The sequence below is a fragment of the Mucor mucedo genome, assembly GCF_025094135.1.
Source record: "Mucor mucedo strain NRRL 3635 chromosome Unknown EV154scaffold_29, whole genome shotgun sequence".
Taxonomy (NCBI): Eukaryota; Fungi; Mucoromycota; class Mucoromycetes; order Mucorales; family Mucoraceae; genus Mucor; species Mucor mucedo.
Window position 1 is genome coordinate 97,509 of NW_026252313.1, and position 13,391 is coordinate 110,899.

Sequence of the window (13,391 nt, forward strand, 5' to 3'; positions counted from 1 at the left end):
TCTTAAGGCAGAAGACCGTCTCGACTGAATACTAGAATCAATTAAAAGTATTTGTTTGAGTATATTTTTACTACTGCCTAAAAAATATATTTGCGTTCGCCTGAAAGTGTAACTTCAGCTGCATTAAAAGTAAATTCCGATGCAAGGTGACACGAACAGTTTCTTTTTTTAATTTATTGAGTTTGTAGAATGATGACAGTTGAGTATGATACAATGAAGACAAAGGAAAATTTATGAATTGAATCTTTTTTGAGAAAGACGGGAATAAGAGCGACAATAGCTACGGCAAATAAACAGGCAGCGTTTGTCAGAGTTAATAGTTCTAATTTATCCGATGAAGACAGCCTGTCTAATGCAGCGCCTGCTTGCACGTGAATAAAAGAAGGTGGAGCCACGCCTACATACATGTGTGTGAGTTTTAAAAAGGTTACATATGGTGGGTTGAATAAATAATACCTAAAAAAGTGCCCCAAAAAAATACACCAATGGGTACGCCCAATTGAGGTGAACCTAGATTGACTATCCAATTAGGAGGAAAAGGCGATATTCTCAAGACAATCATGTAGTTAAACATGTGTTGTTTATGTTGTACAAGCTAATGAAGAAGGGTCATTTTTTTAAAATATCAAGAAAAAACATGATCAAAAATAAACCTACCTGTTGATTCCATTTTTCTATACGTTCACCAATTAGCTTAATGACTGCCACGGAACCTAAACTAGCCGAAATTATATAGGCTATCGTTGCTCCAATCGCAGAGCACTAAAATATAAATAAATGAAATTCAGTTCAAACACTCTCCCCCGATAAAGTCATCTTTACCAATGAAACGGTGAAAAGTGTCAGCCAGAAACTAAAGAGTGTACCGCCTAGAATGGATAGCCACATGGAACCAGGTATTGAAAAGCTTTGAAGACTACGGATGCATGTTAGTATTTTTCTCTTTCTGATGTTTTGTGTTCAAAAGCTCACTAGATGTAAGTTATCACAAATGTAAAGTAAACATTTAGAAAATACTGGTCTATGTAGAGTGATAGTATCGCATTGAGTCGACGAAGTTCTTCTAGGTTTCTAGGGAATTTAATGCCATCTTTATCTTCACTAAAAACAGAAAAGAGGTCAATACTTTGTTTCGTCTAAGGATAATTTGATTAGGGACTTTTACGGATTCATTGCCGGTAGAGATAACTTTAATAAGGTATATTCCAGAGCACTAAATGTCAATAATAGCAAGACAAGTGTCGCTAAAGACCATGCATATGAGTTACTGGTCCAAAGCCAAGCTTTCTTTTCTGTTTTGGATATTACGATAGTTCCTGTCTCGACGTCCTGTATAATAGTGGTGTAAGAATGTATTTCTAGTCTAGTTTCGGTAGTTTTAGGTAGTAATGAGGAATCTTCTGTTTCAGACATTTCCCAAAATAATAATAAAAAGAGTTAAAGCAGAAAAGAAAAGAAAAAGAAAAACTCAGGAGTAAAAAATAACCATATCTGACCCTTTTTTTTTGTCGTGACTTGCGTTTAGAACAAACTTTTTTTTCTTTCTTTCTCTCTCTCTCTTTTATGTACAAAAATGGAACCTGAATATCCAACAAGTGAGATTATCCCTATTGGAAAGAAAAAGTACTTCTGTGTAGAATATCCAGGCTATGTGAAACGTACAGAACGTGCCATTGAGACTATGGGCGGTATCAAAAGTTTAACAGAAGCCGTCGCTGACAACTCCTTTGTCGAACTTCGATTCAGAGCCACAGACATGTTTTCTCACCCCATCAATGGTTACGTTGTAAAATCTTCTAAGTTACTAGTGAAAGTCACTCGACGTGTCAAAAAAGTCAAATACTCAGACACCATCATTGAAGACCCTTCCTGGAAAGTTGAAGTAGAAGGTGTCATTTCAAAGACGTTGCGTTTCAGAGGTATTACCGTAAAAGCTCACTTTAGAGTACGCAACGTATTGACTTTTTTCTCTTCGTGCTATGCTAGGGTTGGCCGATTTCCAGTACCTTGTACCAAAGACAGATAAAATTCGTCAATTAAAAGAAGCACTGGTAAAAGGAGACGGTAAACTAAAAAAGCGTTGAATTTATGACAATCATGCTAAAAAAAAAGTATTGTAGTACAACACATTGTCGACTACAAAGTGGCCGATGATGATAGTCATGACGATCTTCGTAATATCCCACCACCCTTGTTTACTGCTACTGAAGTGCCTTTTACTTATCAGTAATGATTCAAAATGTGAGACATATAACAAAAAACCTTACCTTGTTTATTTAGGTACCGACAGAATGCGCCTGTCGTTCGAGTGAGAATGAAGGAGGCCGATGGCACTGTGAGTTTTCTCTTTTGTTGCGTTTTTATCTGCGTGTTAACTAAATGTTTATATACAGTATACAATCAAATTAGTAAATCGATCTCTTCGCTCAGCATCAGATATGACAACTGTTCGATTCCACGAAGAAAACTACCCCACAAAATCATGGAAACTCTTGGCAAAACCTGCAAAGGAAGTCGATCTTGAAACTATTGAAGCAGTCAAAAAGCTATTTGAAGAACGTCCTATCTGGTCAAGACATAACGTCAGTTGTTTATTGCCTGGCAAGTACCAGAAACAGATAAAAGTGTAAGTTAAACCTTTTCTATTTCTTCAGGCATTTACTGATATTATATAAATCAATCAGGGCACTTTGTCACAATGCCTTTGTATTTACGGACGGTCCATGGCGTGATTTTTGGGTAAAGTATGGCGTGGATCCTCGAACAGATGTCAAGTATAGAATGTACAGTCAAAAAATTACATATATAGTAGCCCACCCTCCCAACTCAATTTTATTTTGTTAGGTATCAAAACATTGATGTACGAAGATTCTTTTCTCCGACTTCCAAACCAAAACCCAAGAAACATGCGATATTGCGTAAACATTTGGATGGCGTACCAACCAAAGTCGAGGAACGTCAAGTAAAGTAAGTATATGCATATTCTCCCCTTCTACAGACAACGTACATATACTCATGGTTATATTTAGTGACGAAGAAATACAAGGACTATTTATATTTGATGGTAAAAATGTACCTATTGAAAAAATCACCTATCAAGCGATAGATATCACAGACCCTGATATTTTAAAGCTGATTGACAATCCAGCTTACTACAAATCAGAGGTTACCAAAGATGGAGGATATTATTATAAATGTGTTAATCGACGTATTCGTGTCTGCCTCAGAAAGAAACATTTAGCTCTGTTGGATAATGGTTATGCTGATCCATTAACTGATGTTGAGGATGGACTGTTGGAAGCCATCGAGAGAGAAAAGTTAAAGGACGGGGAAGGCAATGATGATGACGAAGAAGACGATGGAGAGGAGGGAGATTCAAGGGATAAAAAAGAAAATGCCGTGAAAGAAGCTATGCAGGCTATGGATAAGCCTGGATCCAGTAAGAGATTGACAGAAGTGGTGGATGAATACATGGATGAACTCGTCAAAGGAGATCCGCTTCATGGTATGTAGACCCTATGAAGATTATTAGCATGGATAAGAAAATACTAATTTTAAATGTTTTACCTAGATGATGAATTCCTTGATATAGAGACACTTGACGATTATGATGAAGATTTAGATGCGTTTGAGGAAGTAGAAGGGGATAAGGAAGAAATGATGGAAGAATAAAGAGACTATTGTTATTTTTATTTTTATTTCTTGACAACTTGAACTACATCTTCATCGCCCACTAAATGATGAATACCAACACGTTGTGGGTTATGTTTTGTAGAGGTACCCCAAACTAAAGCATATCTGAAATTATCTGTCAAAGTTCTATGAATAGCATGACACACATGCTCAATTGAAGCTCCATTTCGGACAATGAGACTGTCACTGAAATCAGGGTACTCTCCTCTCTTTTTTGTGTACACACGCATCAAATTTAACTTTCTCCAGATCACTTCAATAAGATAGTCTAAATTAAGATCATCTTCACAAGAGACAACAACCGTATCAGGCTCATGTGCTAAACGATCCACTTCTTCCAAACTAATTTGATCAATCTTGTTGTAACACTATGAAAAATACATGCGTGAATATCACATAATCCCATTCTATTTTTCCTACTTACGTAAATACAATTGATGTATCTTCTGTTGCCGAGAATGACATCAATAAACTGATCTACCGTAATATCTTCACGAATAACGATATCCGCATTGAAGATTTCTGTTTCATACACTCGTTAATATTATTTCTCTATCTGCTATTTTGCCCACACTCACTGTAATCATGCAAAATGTTGTGCACCATCTTTTGATCAATCATGGTTAATTTAAGAGTTGCGTTGAAACTGATACCACCCGCCTTTTTGATTTTGAAAGAAACATTAGGAAATCCTTGGTTCAAACGAATACCGACTGCTTCTAATTCTGCTTCCAATAAAGGTCTATTACATAGGTGGTTAATGTCTTCGGCTTTTCTCCTTTCTTGCCGATAGTTACCTTTGTTGTGCAGATTTGGTGGCATCCAACATCATCAAGACAACATCAGCAGTACGCGCAACAGCAATGACTTGTTTACCACGACCTTTACCTTGAGAAGCACCCTCAATAATACCGGGCAAATCGAGCAATTGAATATTAGCGCCCTTGTATTGAAATTTACCAGGAACACAAGTCAAGGTGGTGAACTCATAGCCTGCAACAGCTGATTCGGTAGGTGTCAACTTGGACAATAAGGTGGATTTACCGACGGATGGGAAACCAATCATGACCACACGCGCATCACCTGATTTCATGACATCGAAACCTTCACCCTTTTCTCTTTGATTTAGTTATTGTGACATTAAAAAAAGGTGATTTCATGTACCTTTTCGGATTTGGTCTTGGCTCCTTCTAAAAGTTGAACACGGTATCTTGCTAACTTGGCTTTCAAAAGACCGAGATGGTACTCGGTAGCTACAGTACATTTGGGTAAGTTTTTTATTGCTACTCTTGGATCATGGTAGACTCTTTTTGACAGCTGACAAAAAGTGCATGTATACATTACCCTTATTCTTTTGAGTACGCTTAATTTCGTTCTCAATGTCAGAGATCTTTTCAACGATACCCATTTTATGAATCTAATTTTGGTGAACCCGACGTTTCAAAAGAATAGAAAAAAAAAAACTCTTTTTATTATGACCATTTCAATCTCAGTCCAACTTTTTAAATGTTTACCTGCCATTGATTTAAACTGATCACTCAAGTAGGAAAACTGTGTTGGTTACGACTTATATGCCTGAATTACCTCCTCAGCTTTCATTTCGCAGAACTAGAGGTGATTAAACCTAAGACCGCAACTTTTTATCAACCGATTAGTAATCCATTTAAATTATTTATTATCAATGACATGAAGTTGTTTTATGAGAAACACCCTTATACTATGTTGAATTTCCTTTCTTTGCCTCCTCATGACTGAAATTCTATAATTGATTTTTAAAGTGTACATCTATGCTATTTATTATGTATATCTTTAAAAAAGGTCTATGATCTGCCTCTCATAGTTTGACGCTTTGCCTTTCCTGGTCTCTTCATGGCGCTCTTTTTGTTGATGGACATACCCTTCTTAGCGGGATTTGAACCAGCAGCACTGTCCTTCTTTCTGCTACTTCCCAAGGAATATTTAGCATCTTTGGTATCTCTTGTGTAATTTTTAGCAGGTCTATCCTCCTTTTTCGATTTGGAATTTGTACTAGCACTGGATGTGGCTGCAGCTAATCTCTCTGCCTCATCCAAATCAACATTAAATTCATCATCCAGTGTCACTTCAGCTCCATCCTTTCTCTTTCTCATCAACAATTTTGCTCTCTCATTCACCTTGATTTTCTTTTGCTCTTTGCTGAAAATCTGTAATCTACGTAAAGCATCTTCGTCACCATCTTTAGCTTCTGCAATTAATCGCTGACGTACAGCTTCCATCTGTTTATCATCTTTCAACATGGTTGCAATAAAATTATCGGGTCGGAAAAAGGGTGCTCCTGCTGCTAATGTCCGATCACGTCCAATATAGGCGGCTTCCAACGCTTGCTTGTAAAAGGCATCTTCACGTTCGTTATCATCGTACACGTCATTGACTTTGGTGGGTTCTGTAGAGGTCACGACATTGGTTTCGATCCAAGGCATGTCTTCAGGCAAACGAATGTCATCGGTAATACGTTCTAAAGCGTCCTGTAAATTTATAAATATCTTTATTAGCAACCATGTAACAGTAGAAACATGAGAAGCGGTTAACATACCACATTGTTCACCAAGAGTCGTTGTTCAATAACCATGTCACCATACTCATCGTCAATATCCTCGGCCTCGAGATCTTCTAAAAGATACCACTCAGGTTCTTTTTCTTCTACAGTTGATTCGACAACAGGTGCAACAGGTGCAACAACAACAGGTTGTGCTGTTTCTTGCACATGATTCGTCTTGATCTTCTTAGTTTTAGGAGCCATTGTATGTACAAAGTTTTTTTTTAGTAGAAAAGAGAAAAAAAAACACAGTCGTTCCTTGGCTGAAAAAAGAGACATGTCTAGGTGAAGCAGTCACTTTCAAATTCAGTTATCGTAAATGCTCAAGCAATGTATTGACTGATTAACAGCTGTTTTTTATTTTTATTACTATTTCAAGCTATTCTGTCGAAGAAGTACACATTCACCCCCATTTTCCAGATCAATGTTATATTGATAAAAATATCCTTCACTAGTAATTACAAGTACTTGTGGGGTAGTGCTAGTATATAGGAAGTATAGATAAGTTTCCAGAAGTGCACTTGCTCTCTCTCTCTCTCTCTCTCTTTCTCTATCTGTAATTACCTGCTTAAAGCGACAAAGCTGCGTACACCCGCATTAGGTAACTTTAAAGATGCAAAATGTCGATTGGATTCCCAAATATCTGAAATACGATCGGGTATAAAGAAATTCATCCCGCGTTGTAAGGACACTCTTCTTTGTAAAGGTGGTGGATCCTTATCATCATTTGTCATGCCATCCGAGTCTGATAATTTGAATATATGAACCGTTTCTGTGTCGCTTGAAACACATAACAAAGTGCTTACCAGATTGAATGACATGCTATAAATCTTTGCCAGATAACTTCCTCTTCTAAACTGATAAACCTTTTCTGCGCCGGGAATAGTAAATACTCGAATGACAGTTCCCTAAAGTTGAGAGAAAAAAGCCATGATTAGCCCACCCGGATTCATACCAAAAAAAAACAACATTATATCACCTTTTCACTAGCCGTGACTAATAAGGTTCCTTCAGAATTCATTGCGATACAACTGATGGGAGACTTATGAGCCTGTACAATGTTTGCTAACTTCATGGCATTTGCATCGTAAATCTCAATATCACCGATATTTTGTTGTGGTGTTTGCGCATAGTAATCACCAGATGACCGTAAGGGCTGACAAGCAATGTAGCAGTTCTCACTCGAGGGAGACAGAGCAACAATCGCTGATGGATTAGGAATCGTATCAATGGTATGTAATAGCTTCATGTTGCTAATATCATAGATAAATAACTGCTCCTCTAACACTACAATCAGTCTTTTGCGGTTCATTTTTACTGATAAAATAGGCGTATGAAAAGTCAATTCACAAATGGTGGTTTCTCTTTTCGTGTTATTGATGCGCAATCTTCTCGGTGATGCACCTACTAAAGCAACAAGCGAGGTGCTAAACAACATTTCAATGATACTTATATCTTGATCCTCTAGAAATAGATAGATATGAATGACGCGTTATCCCCCCCCTTTTACTCTCTTTACCCATCGAATAACATTTTCCAAAGGGATCACAATTATAAATGCGATATCCTGTCTTGGATGCAACTGAAATACAACTGTAATCTTGATTAAAGTTGATGCAAGATAACTCCCCTGATGTTTCTTGGTCAATCGTCATTAGACAAGAAAAAAAAAAGAGATATGCTGTGTAACTCGCCTAGAAGGAAAAAGAGAGCCTACACAGTGCGTCCACTCTTTTAAAAAAGAATGCTCGGATTTAAAAATTTGAACTCCATTTGGTCACTTTCTAGGAACCTGCTTCATTTAAAAAATAGTTTTTATGGAAAAAGGCCCAAAAAGCAACTGTGTTTATTAAGGAAGGGTTATTCGTCTACAGAGTTTGATGGTTTTCAGAGTTTATAAAGACATTCAAGTTAGACAGTGTAGCAGTCAATTTCTTTTTTATATATACCCTCCACTTTTTTATAAAGACTTCCTGTCAGTTTTAAATCTTATAATTCGTAACCAATTTTTTTGTGTTTCGGTCAGTCCTTATCATTTACTGTTATCTTGGGTTTTATACTTTTACTATGACACCTAATTCAAAGCTCATATTTCACACTCGACTAGAGTTACTTAGTTTCTAAGCTTACAACATCGTTGGAAATAACCGTGGTTACGGTCATTTTAAATATTCATTCCTACTTAACACAAATGAGAACTATTATAATCTTGTAACTTTATCCGACTTGAAGCTATTGCTTTAAATAAACCGCTGATTATTCCAATGGGCAACTATCCTATCCTGACATAAACCGGTTATTGTATATAAATGAAATCCGTATTCGTATACACTTTTTTCTTCCTTTGTATATATCTAGTAATTGTTATGGATTTTGTTTCGCTACAAAAGGCCCAATTTTTTTGCAAAATACGGCAATATTACGGCCTCATAAAATCACTACTATACAGTAAGAACATCTCAGCTTTTTTTCTGGCATTACTGTAGTTTCCATTATTTCTATTACGAGTAATAGAAGATTTTTATCAAAAAGACCATTTTTGCCCGTGATAGCACTAAGAGAGCCATCAAACATGTTTATATACATGTTTACATATTGGAAGCATATGTGACAATGGTTGTTTAAACGTGCATGTAACTTCTTTTTTTGTAAAATAAGTCTGGAAAAACAAATCTATAAGCAGCAATGGCTGACTGATGATCACGTATTCCAATTCTCAGAACAGTAAGTTTTATCATTAATTACCGAGTCTCTTTAAAAGCTTTTTTCAATAGAAACAGAGATAATTCATTGCAATGGTCACTTTATAAGATATAACGCAAACATATATTGATATACAGGCAACATAGAGACGGAACTATGCAAAGTGAATGCTTAAAGTCAAATTCAAAACTCAATTTGGAGATGCTTGGGTAAGTATTACGTCTTGAACTCCTTGTCCAAATGGTATCCTTTCAAGACTCCAACGTGGTGCGGCTCTACATCAGCAAAACCGAAAATAAAAGACACTATAATTTATCACAAGTCCATGATAGGCTAAGCCTTGTAACATTCAAGTGGGACGTCCAACATTTTACTTTTCTGCGTTTTATGATATTTAGTGTAAACATTCAAGATGATTTTTAAATTAGAACGCAGCCATTTTTTCTTGACAAACGCGTATTGCTTCTGTTTTTAGTCGCAGCGTGGACGTAATAGAATGATAGTTTTAATAATATACGGAAATTACTCGAAAACAGAAAGCCAACGCATGATTTATACTAAAGTGCAGCACAGATACCTCGGACTTTTTTTGTGTAAATCTTAAGCTACTAACTATAGCAGCTATCTGTAAAACAGTGTGCGATTTGATACTTCAGAGCCCGTGTAACGCTTTTTGTGTGTTCTACACTTCAAAAAAGAACGTAATTCGATCATTTTGTGTAAAAGTTTACGTTGAGCCACGCTAACATAACGAAAACTGAGATAAATCTATAAAATGCTGCGAGATCACGAGATTTTTTTTTTGTGAGCCCGATTTATGTTGGGTAATGTATACCGAGAGATTGGACTTTTGGTATGAATATCCTTATTGAAAAACATGGAGAAGTAGCCCCTGTGCCACAACGCTTTTAAAGTGTAAATGTTTCATGTAGTGGAATACAAATGTCTCATCGAACGGAATACAAATGTCTCATAATTCGGGTAAGGAAGCCCCGATTCACATAGTACTCTGTAAATTGCTCATGACGTATTGTTGTCTATAAATAAAACTACATGTTATCAAGTGAGAAAAAAAAAAATGAATATGCAAGGCACGTAATTGAAATTTATACGTCACATATAATTCACGGCCATTGAAATAGGTTTTTTTTTGTGCATGTATAATTAAAAGTGTAAACAATAAAAGCTAGACAGTTTTTAGTGCGAGGCACAAAAAAAAGTGATTCTTTTTCATGTTATTGAAAAAGCGACAAGCTGTTATGGTAGAATGGCGAAGATACATATCTGACATACGTGACACAAAGTGTCCTGTTTTTTTTCCAAACGGGTATTGTAGAAAAAATTGCAAGGGTGTTATGCATCCATAGCACAAAAGATGTACGTTTTCATAACTTTCTCGGAGTATCAGGAAGCCAGTATCCGACATATGGTGTAACATGTGTTTTTTTATTGTAAAAATAGGTATTTTTTTTTTTTTTTTTTTTCCTGGCTGGATGGTCGGGTTAGTATGCACGAGCAGCAGGGAAATAGTGTCCTTAGATGGGAACAGCGAGAGTGTACAAAAACCCTAAAATTGCCCTGAATGACGATAGCTTTGTTCGTTGTTGTTGTTTTATTAAACCGGAACACTCAAGTTACACGCGTACAAAAAAAGGGGAAGACAAGGGCAACCGAGATTTGTAAATTGAAAAAAAGCATAAATTCATTTTTTTTATTTCTTTTTCTTTCTTTTTTGTTCATATACACATTTTTTTTATTGATAAAGAAAGAATGCAACAAATTGATATAAGCCTAGACAGTATAGGTTATATCTACAGTAGACAGTTATTAGATTTCAACTCACAACAATCAACTTTCAACTTGGACTCAGTGGTAAGAAATAGACTCATCTTTCTGTACGTTTCCTTCAAACACTTACATTTATGCAGTGTCACTATTATGATATCCTAGTAAACGATCCAAACGAAAGTTCAGGTACAGCATACATGTACATAAAATAAAAATAAAAAATCTGACACGTTGTTCCAAATATAGAGAAAACCTCAAAATTATTCCAACAATTCAACCAAGTCATTACATCACCCTCCATTTTACATTATCATACACCACCAACTATTTCTCTCAAGAGAGATTACGTCAAGGTAAAGAGAGAAAAAAATACCATGGAAACATACAGATGTAACTAAACCACAAGGGAATAGAATGATGAGAGACGACAATACTTATTAGATGAGTTCATCATGACGGAAGCCAATTATTTATCCAGTCTCCGAACGTTTATCAACGTAGGTGTTTTTCTTTATCCTTCTTTTTTGTTTAATATCTTAACAATGAAATATATTTGCAGTTAATTGTTGAGCCTCTTCGACAAAAGTCTAAAGATAGGCAACGTGCTATTATTGGGCAGTATGAGTGTGCTAATATATTTATGAATATCGATGAATTGGCTGCTGTCACCCAGGATTTTTATAATGACTTGATTCAACATGGCGCAGGCGGTAAGAATCTGGGTGATCTATGCTTATCTCATGTAAGTTTCTCTCTCTCTCTTTCTGTTTGTTTGTTTGTAAGCTAACAGCTCCGTTCTAAAAAAGATGAGGAGGTTTACTTGTTACAATAGATTTTTACTGGGAGTTCATAATGCACAGATTATCAATGAAAAACAATTAAAGAATCCCAATTACTATCATTTTTTGGAAAAAGTCATTAACAATCAAAGCAATGGTAACCAAACAGTGTATGATTATCTTGCATTGCCCAGTCAACGTGTAGGAAGATACACAATGTATTTTAAGGAACTTATAAAACACACAACGGATGATCATGTGGATTTGCCAGGTTTACATGCTTCACTATTGAAAGCGGAGGAGATTGCCAATATGACGGAAGAGATTCATACCCAAATCATGAAAATCTTTCGACGTTTATTACAAGCTGTTCAGTATTGTCCCGTAAAGTAATTTTTTCTTTTTCTTTTTACTTGATTTTATTCCATTAATGAATTAATTTATTTTATTATTTTATAATAGGAATCTTTAATTAGTTTTCAACGAAGATTTTTATGCTACCTTGATGTAACCGAAATCGATCAACAAACAATGAAACCTGTGCAACCAGTCACTCTATTTTTGTTTTCTGATAAAATTATGGTGGTGAAACGACCTTCGTATGAATCGGATGGATTGGATTTATGTGGATTGGACCAAAGAATGTACGAAGGGTCAGAAAGAAAGGATTTCTGTATACGTAAAGAGGCTGTGACAGGCAAGATGAAATTTATTGGCTGGGCAAGTTTAAATGACATTGATATCCATGACGGACCAGGTAAAGAAAAAGATCAAATAAAGCATATGTACACATATATAATGAAATAACAAAAATAATTAAAAAATAAGTATTTTAAAATAGACCCATCTTTCTCGAAAACTTCATTTACCTTGTTGTGTAACTCTTCGGGTCCATTGCCATCTTCAACCGATACTGATCAAGCGACACAAAAATCTCTGGAAGCTTATTTTCAACATGATCAACAAAAGCATTCGTTCTTTTTAAATGAAGGCGGTAACATGATTAACAGAGAGTACTTCCAAACTGCTGAAAAGACAAGAGCCCATTTCATTCATCAATTTGGAAAGGCAAAGAATAGTTTAAAGCAAAGTGGTAAGTTTTTTTTAGGTTTATTTGTTATTTTTCTCATTTTCAAACACCGTCTAGACCAACTCATTCAAACGTCCTACTGTCAATGGAATCATCACCACTTCTTTGCAAATATTTATCCGACTTCCATGTATGACAAGGTGTCAAATAAAGTAAATATCGAATCAATCTACAAATCTGGGGAGATTTTTTTTTTTAATGAAGCCTTTTATAGAATGAAATTGCGCTGTTTTATATTGAAAAAAACACTGTCAACATCGAAACCGTGCTGAGCCGTTGCCTTGTAATCCCAAATATGGTTGGATTTATTGTGCCTCATGAAAAAGATGACAGTTACAGGTAAGCAGCAGCACTTTTTTTCAATGTGAAAATGACTAACTTGCTTTTTAGGTTTGCCATTCGTAGCAAATGTGCTATTGGTAATACAACAAATGAAGAAATTTCACTTTTGACCTTTCGTGCAAATGACACTCATCATGTTCAAAATGCTCAAAACCAACTATTTGGAAATTGTGTGTAAAAAAAAAAAAAGGCCCACACGCTTATAATGTAAGAAAACTGACCATATACTTTTTGCGTAGTGTTACTTTGTGATAGAGATCTTCTTAAATCAGGTCAAATGCCCAGTAGTGCTGTGCAACCCCAAGCGCAACCATCCCGATTTTCAATGAAACAGGATTTGATCCGTAAAAAGAGTAAATCAACTTTTAAGTTGTTTACTTCATTTTCAGGTAACGCAAGACAACAACAACCCAATCTGGCT

The 13,391-nt window shown here is 35.8% G+C and overlaps 6 protein-coding genes across 6 annotated transcripts; 2 read left to right on the forward strand and 4 right to left on the reverse strand.

The window, feature by feature from the left end:
* Window positions 1-94: 94 nt before the first annotated feature.
* EV154DRAFT_168060 (CRE-TAG-175 protein) lies at window positions 95-1,449 on the reverse strand. The gene is made up of 6 exons (XM_051594195.1): window positions 1,166-1,449; window positions 1,018-1,101; window positions 823-907; window positions 658-762; window positions 457-595; window positions 95-397 (listed from the first exon to the last, which is right to left on the reverse strand). Exons 1-6 carry the CDS (start codon window positions 1,411-1,413, stop codon window positions 174-176), a joined length of 885 nt encoding a protein of 294 aa, XP_051459322.1. The 5' UTR covers window positions 1,414-1,449; the 3' UTR covers window positions 95-173.
* A 124-nt stretch (window positions 1,450-1,573) lies between these two features.
* Window positions 1,574-3,672, forward strand: EV154DRAFT_561824 (RNA polymerase III transcription factor IIIC subunit-domain-containing protein; the record flags this gene model as incomplete). The annotated part of the gene is made up of 9 exons (XM_051605697.1): window positions 1,574-1,919; window positions 1,987-2,064; window positions 2,121-2,226; window positions 2,281-2,335; window positions 2,394-2,626; window positions 2,685-2,783; window positions 2,845-2,967; window positions 3,030-3,505; window positions 3,572-3,672. 9 exons carry the CDS (start codon window positions 1,574-1,576, stop codon window positions 3,670-3,672), a joined length of 1,617 nt encoding a protein of 538 aa, XP_051459323.1.
* On the reverse strand, window positions 3,630-5,156 carry EV154DRAFT_168035 (developmentally-regulated GTP-binding protein 2). The gene is made up of 6 exons (XM_051594194.1): window positions 5,038-5,156; window positions 4,858-4,946; window positions 4,491-4,804; window positions 4,272-4,435; window positions 4,118-4,215; window positions 3,630-4,061 (listed from the first exon to the last, which is right to left on the reverse strand). Exons 1-6 carry the CDS (start codon window positions 5,099-5,101, stop codon window positions 3,696-3,698), a joined length of 1,095 nt encoding a protein of 364 aa, XP_051459324.1. The 5' UTR covers window positions 5,102-5,156; the 3' UTR covers window positions 3,630-3,695.
* Window positions 5,157-5,378: 222 nt separating this feature from the next.
* Window positions 5,379-6,515, reverse strand: EV154DRAFT_601245 (eukaryotic rRNA processing). Its single transcript, XM_051607220.1, has 2 exons — window positions 6,266-6,515; window positions 5,379-6,197 (listed from the first exon to the last, which is right to left on the reverse strand). The coding sequence occupies exons 1-2, from the start codon at window positions 6,470-6,472 to the stop codon at window positions 5,514-5,516; spliced, it is 891 nt and encodes a 296-aa protein (XP_051459325.1). The 5' UTR covers window positions 6,473-6,515; the 3' UTR covers window positions 5,379-5,513.
* Window positions 6,516-6,589: 74 nt separating this feature from the next.
* EV154DRAFT_543025 (WD40-repeat-containing domain protein) lies at window positions 6,590-8,726 on the reverse strand (the record flags this gene model as incomplete). Its single annotated transcript, XM_051604545.1, has 5 exons — window positions 6,590-6,749; window positions 6,833-7,176; window positions 7,248-7,732; window positions 7,788-7,907; window positions 8,711-8,726. 5 exons carry the CDS (start codon window positions 8,724-8,726, stop codon window positions 6,638-6,640), a joined length of 1,077 nt encoding a protein of 358 aa, XP_051459326.1. The 3' UTR covers window positions 6,590-6,637.
* Window positions 8,727-10,704: 1,978 nt separating this feature from the next.
* Window positions 10,705-13,010, forward strand: EV154DRAFT_168160 (Dbl homology domain-containing protein). The gene is made up of 10 exons (XM_051594196.1): window positions 10,705-10,843; window positions 10,900-10,945; window positions 11,006-11,112; window positions 11,173-11,256; window positions 11,319-11,501; window positions 11,566-11,922; window positions 12,001-12,295; window positions 12,380-12,631; window positions 12,686-12,780; window positions 12,843-13,010. Exons 1-10 carry the CDS (start codon window positions 10,742-10,744, stop codon window positions 12,969-12,971), a joined length of 1,650 nt encoding a protein of 549 aa, XP_051459327.1. The 5' UTR covers window positions 10,705-10,741; the 3' UTR covers window positions 12,972-13,010.
* Window positions 13,011-13,391: the final 381 nt, after the last annotated feature.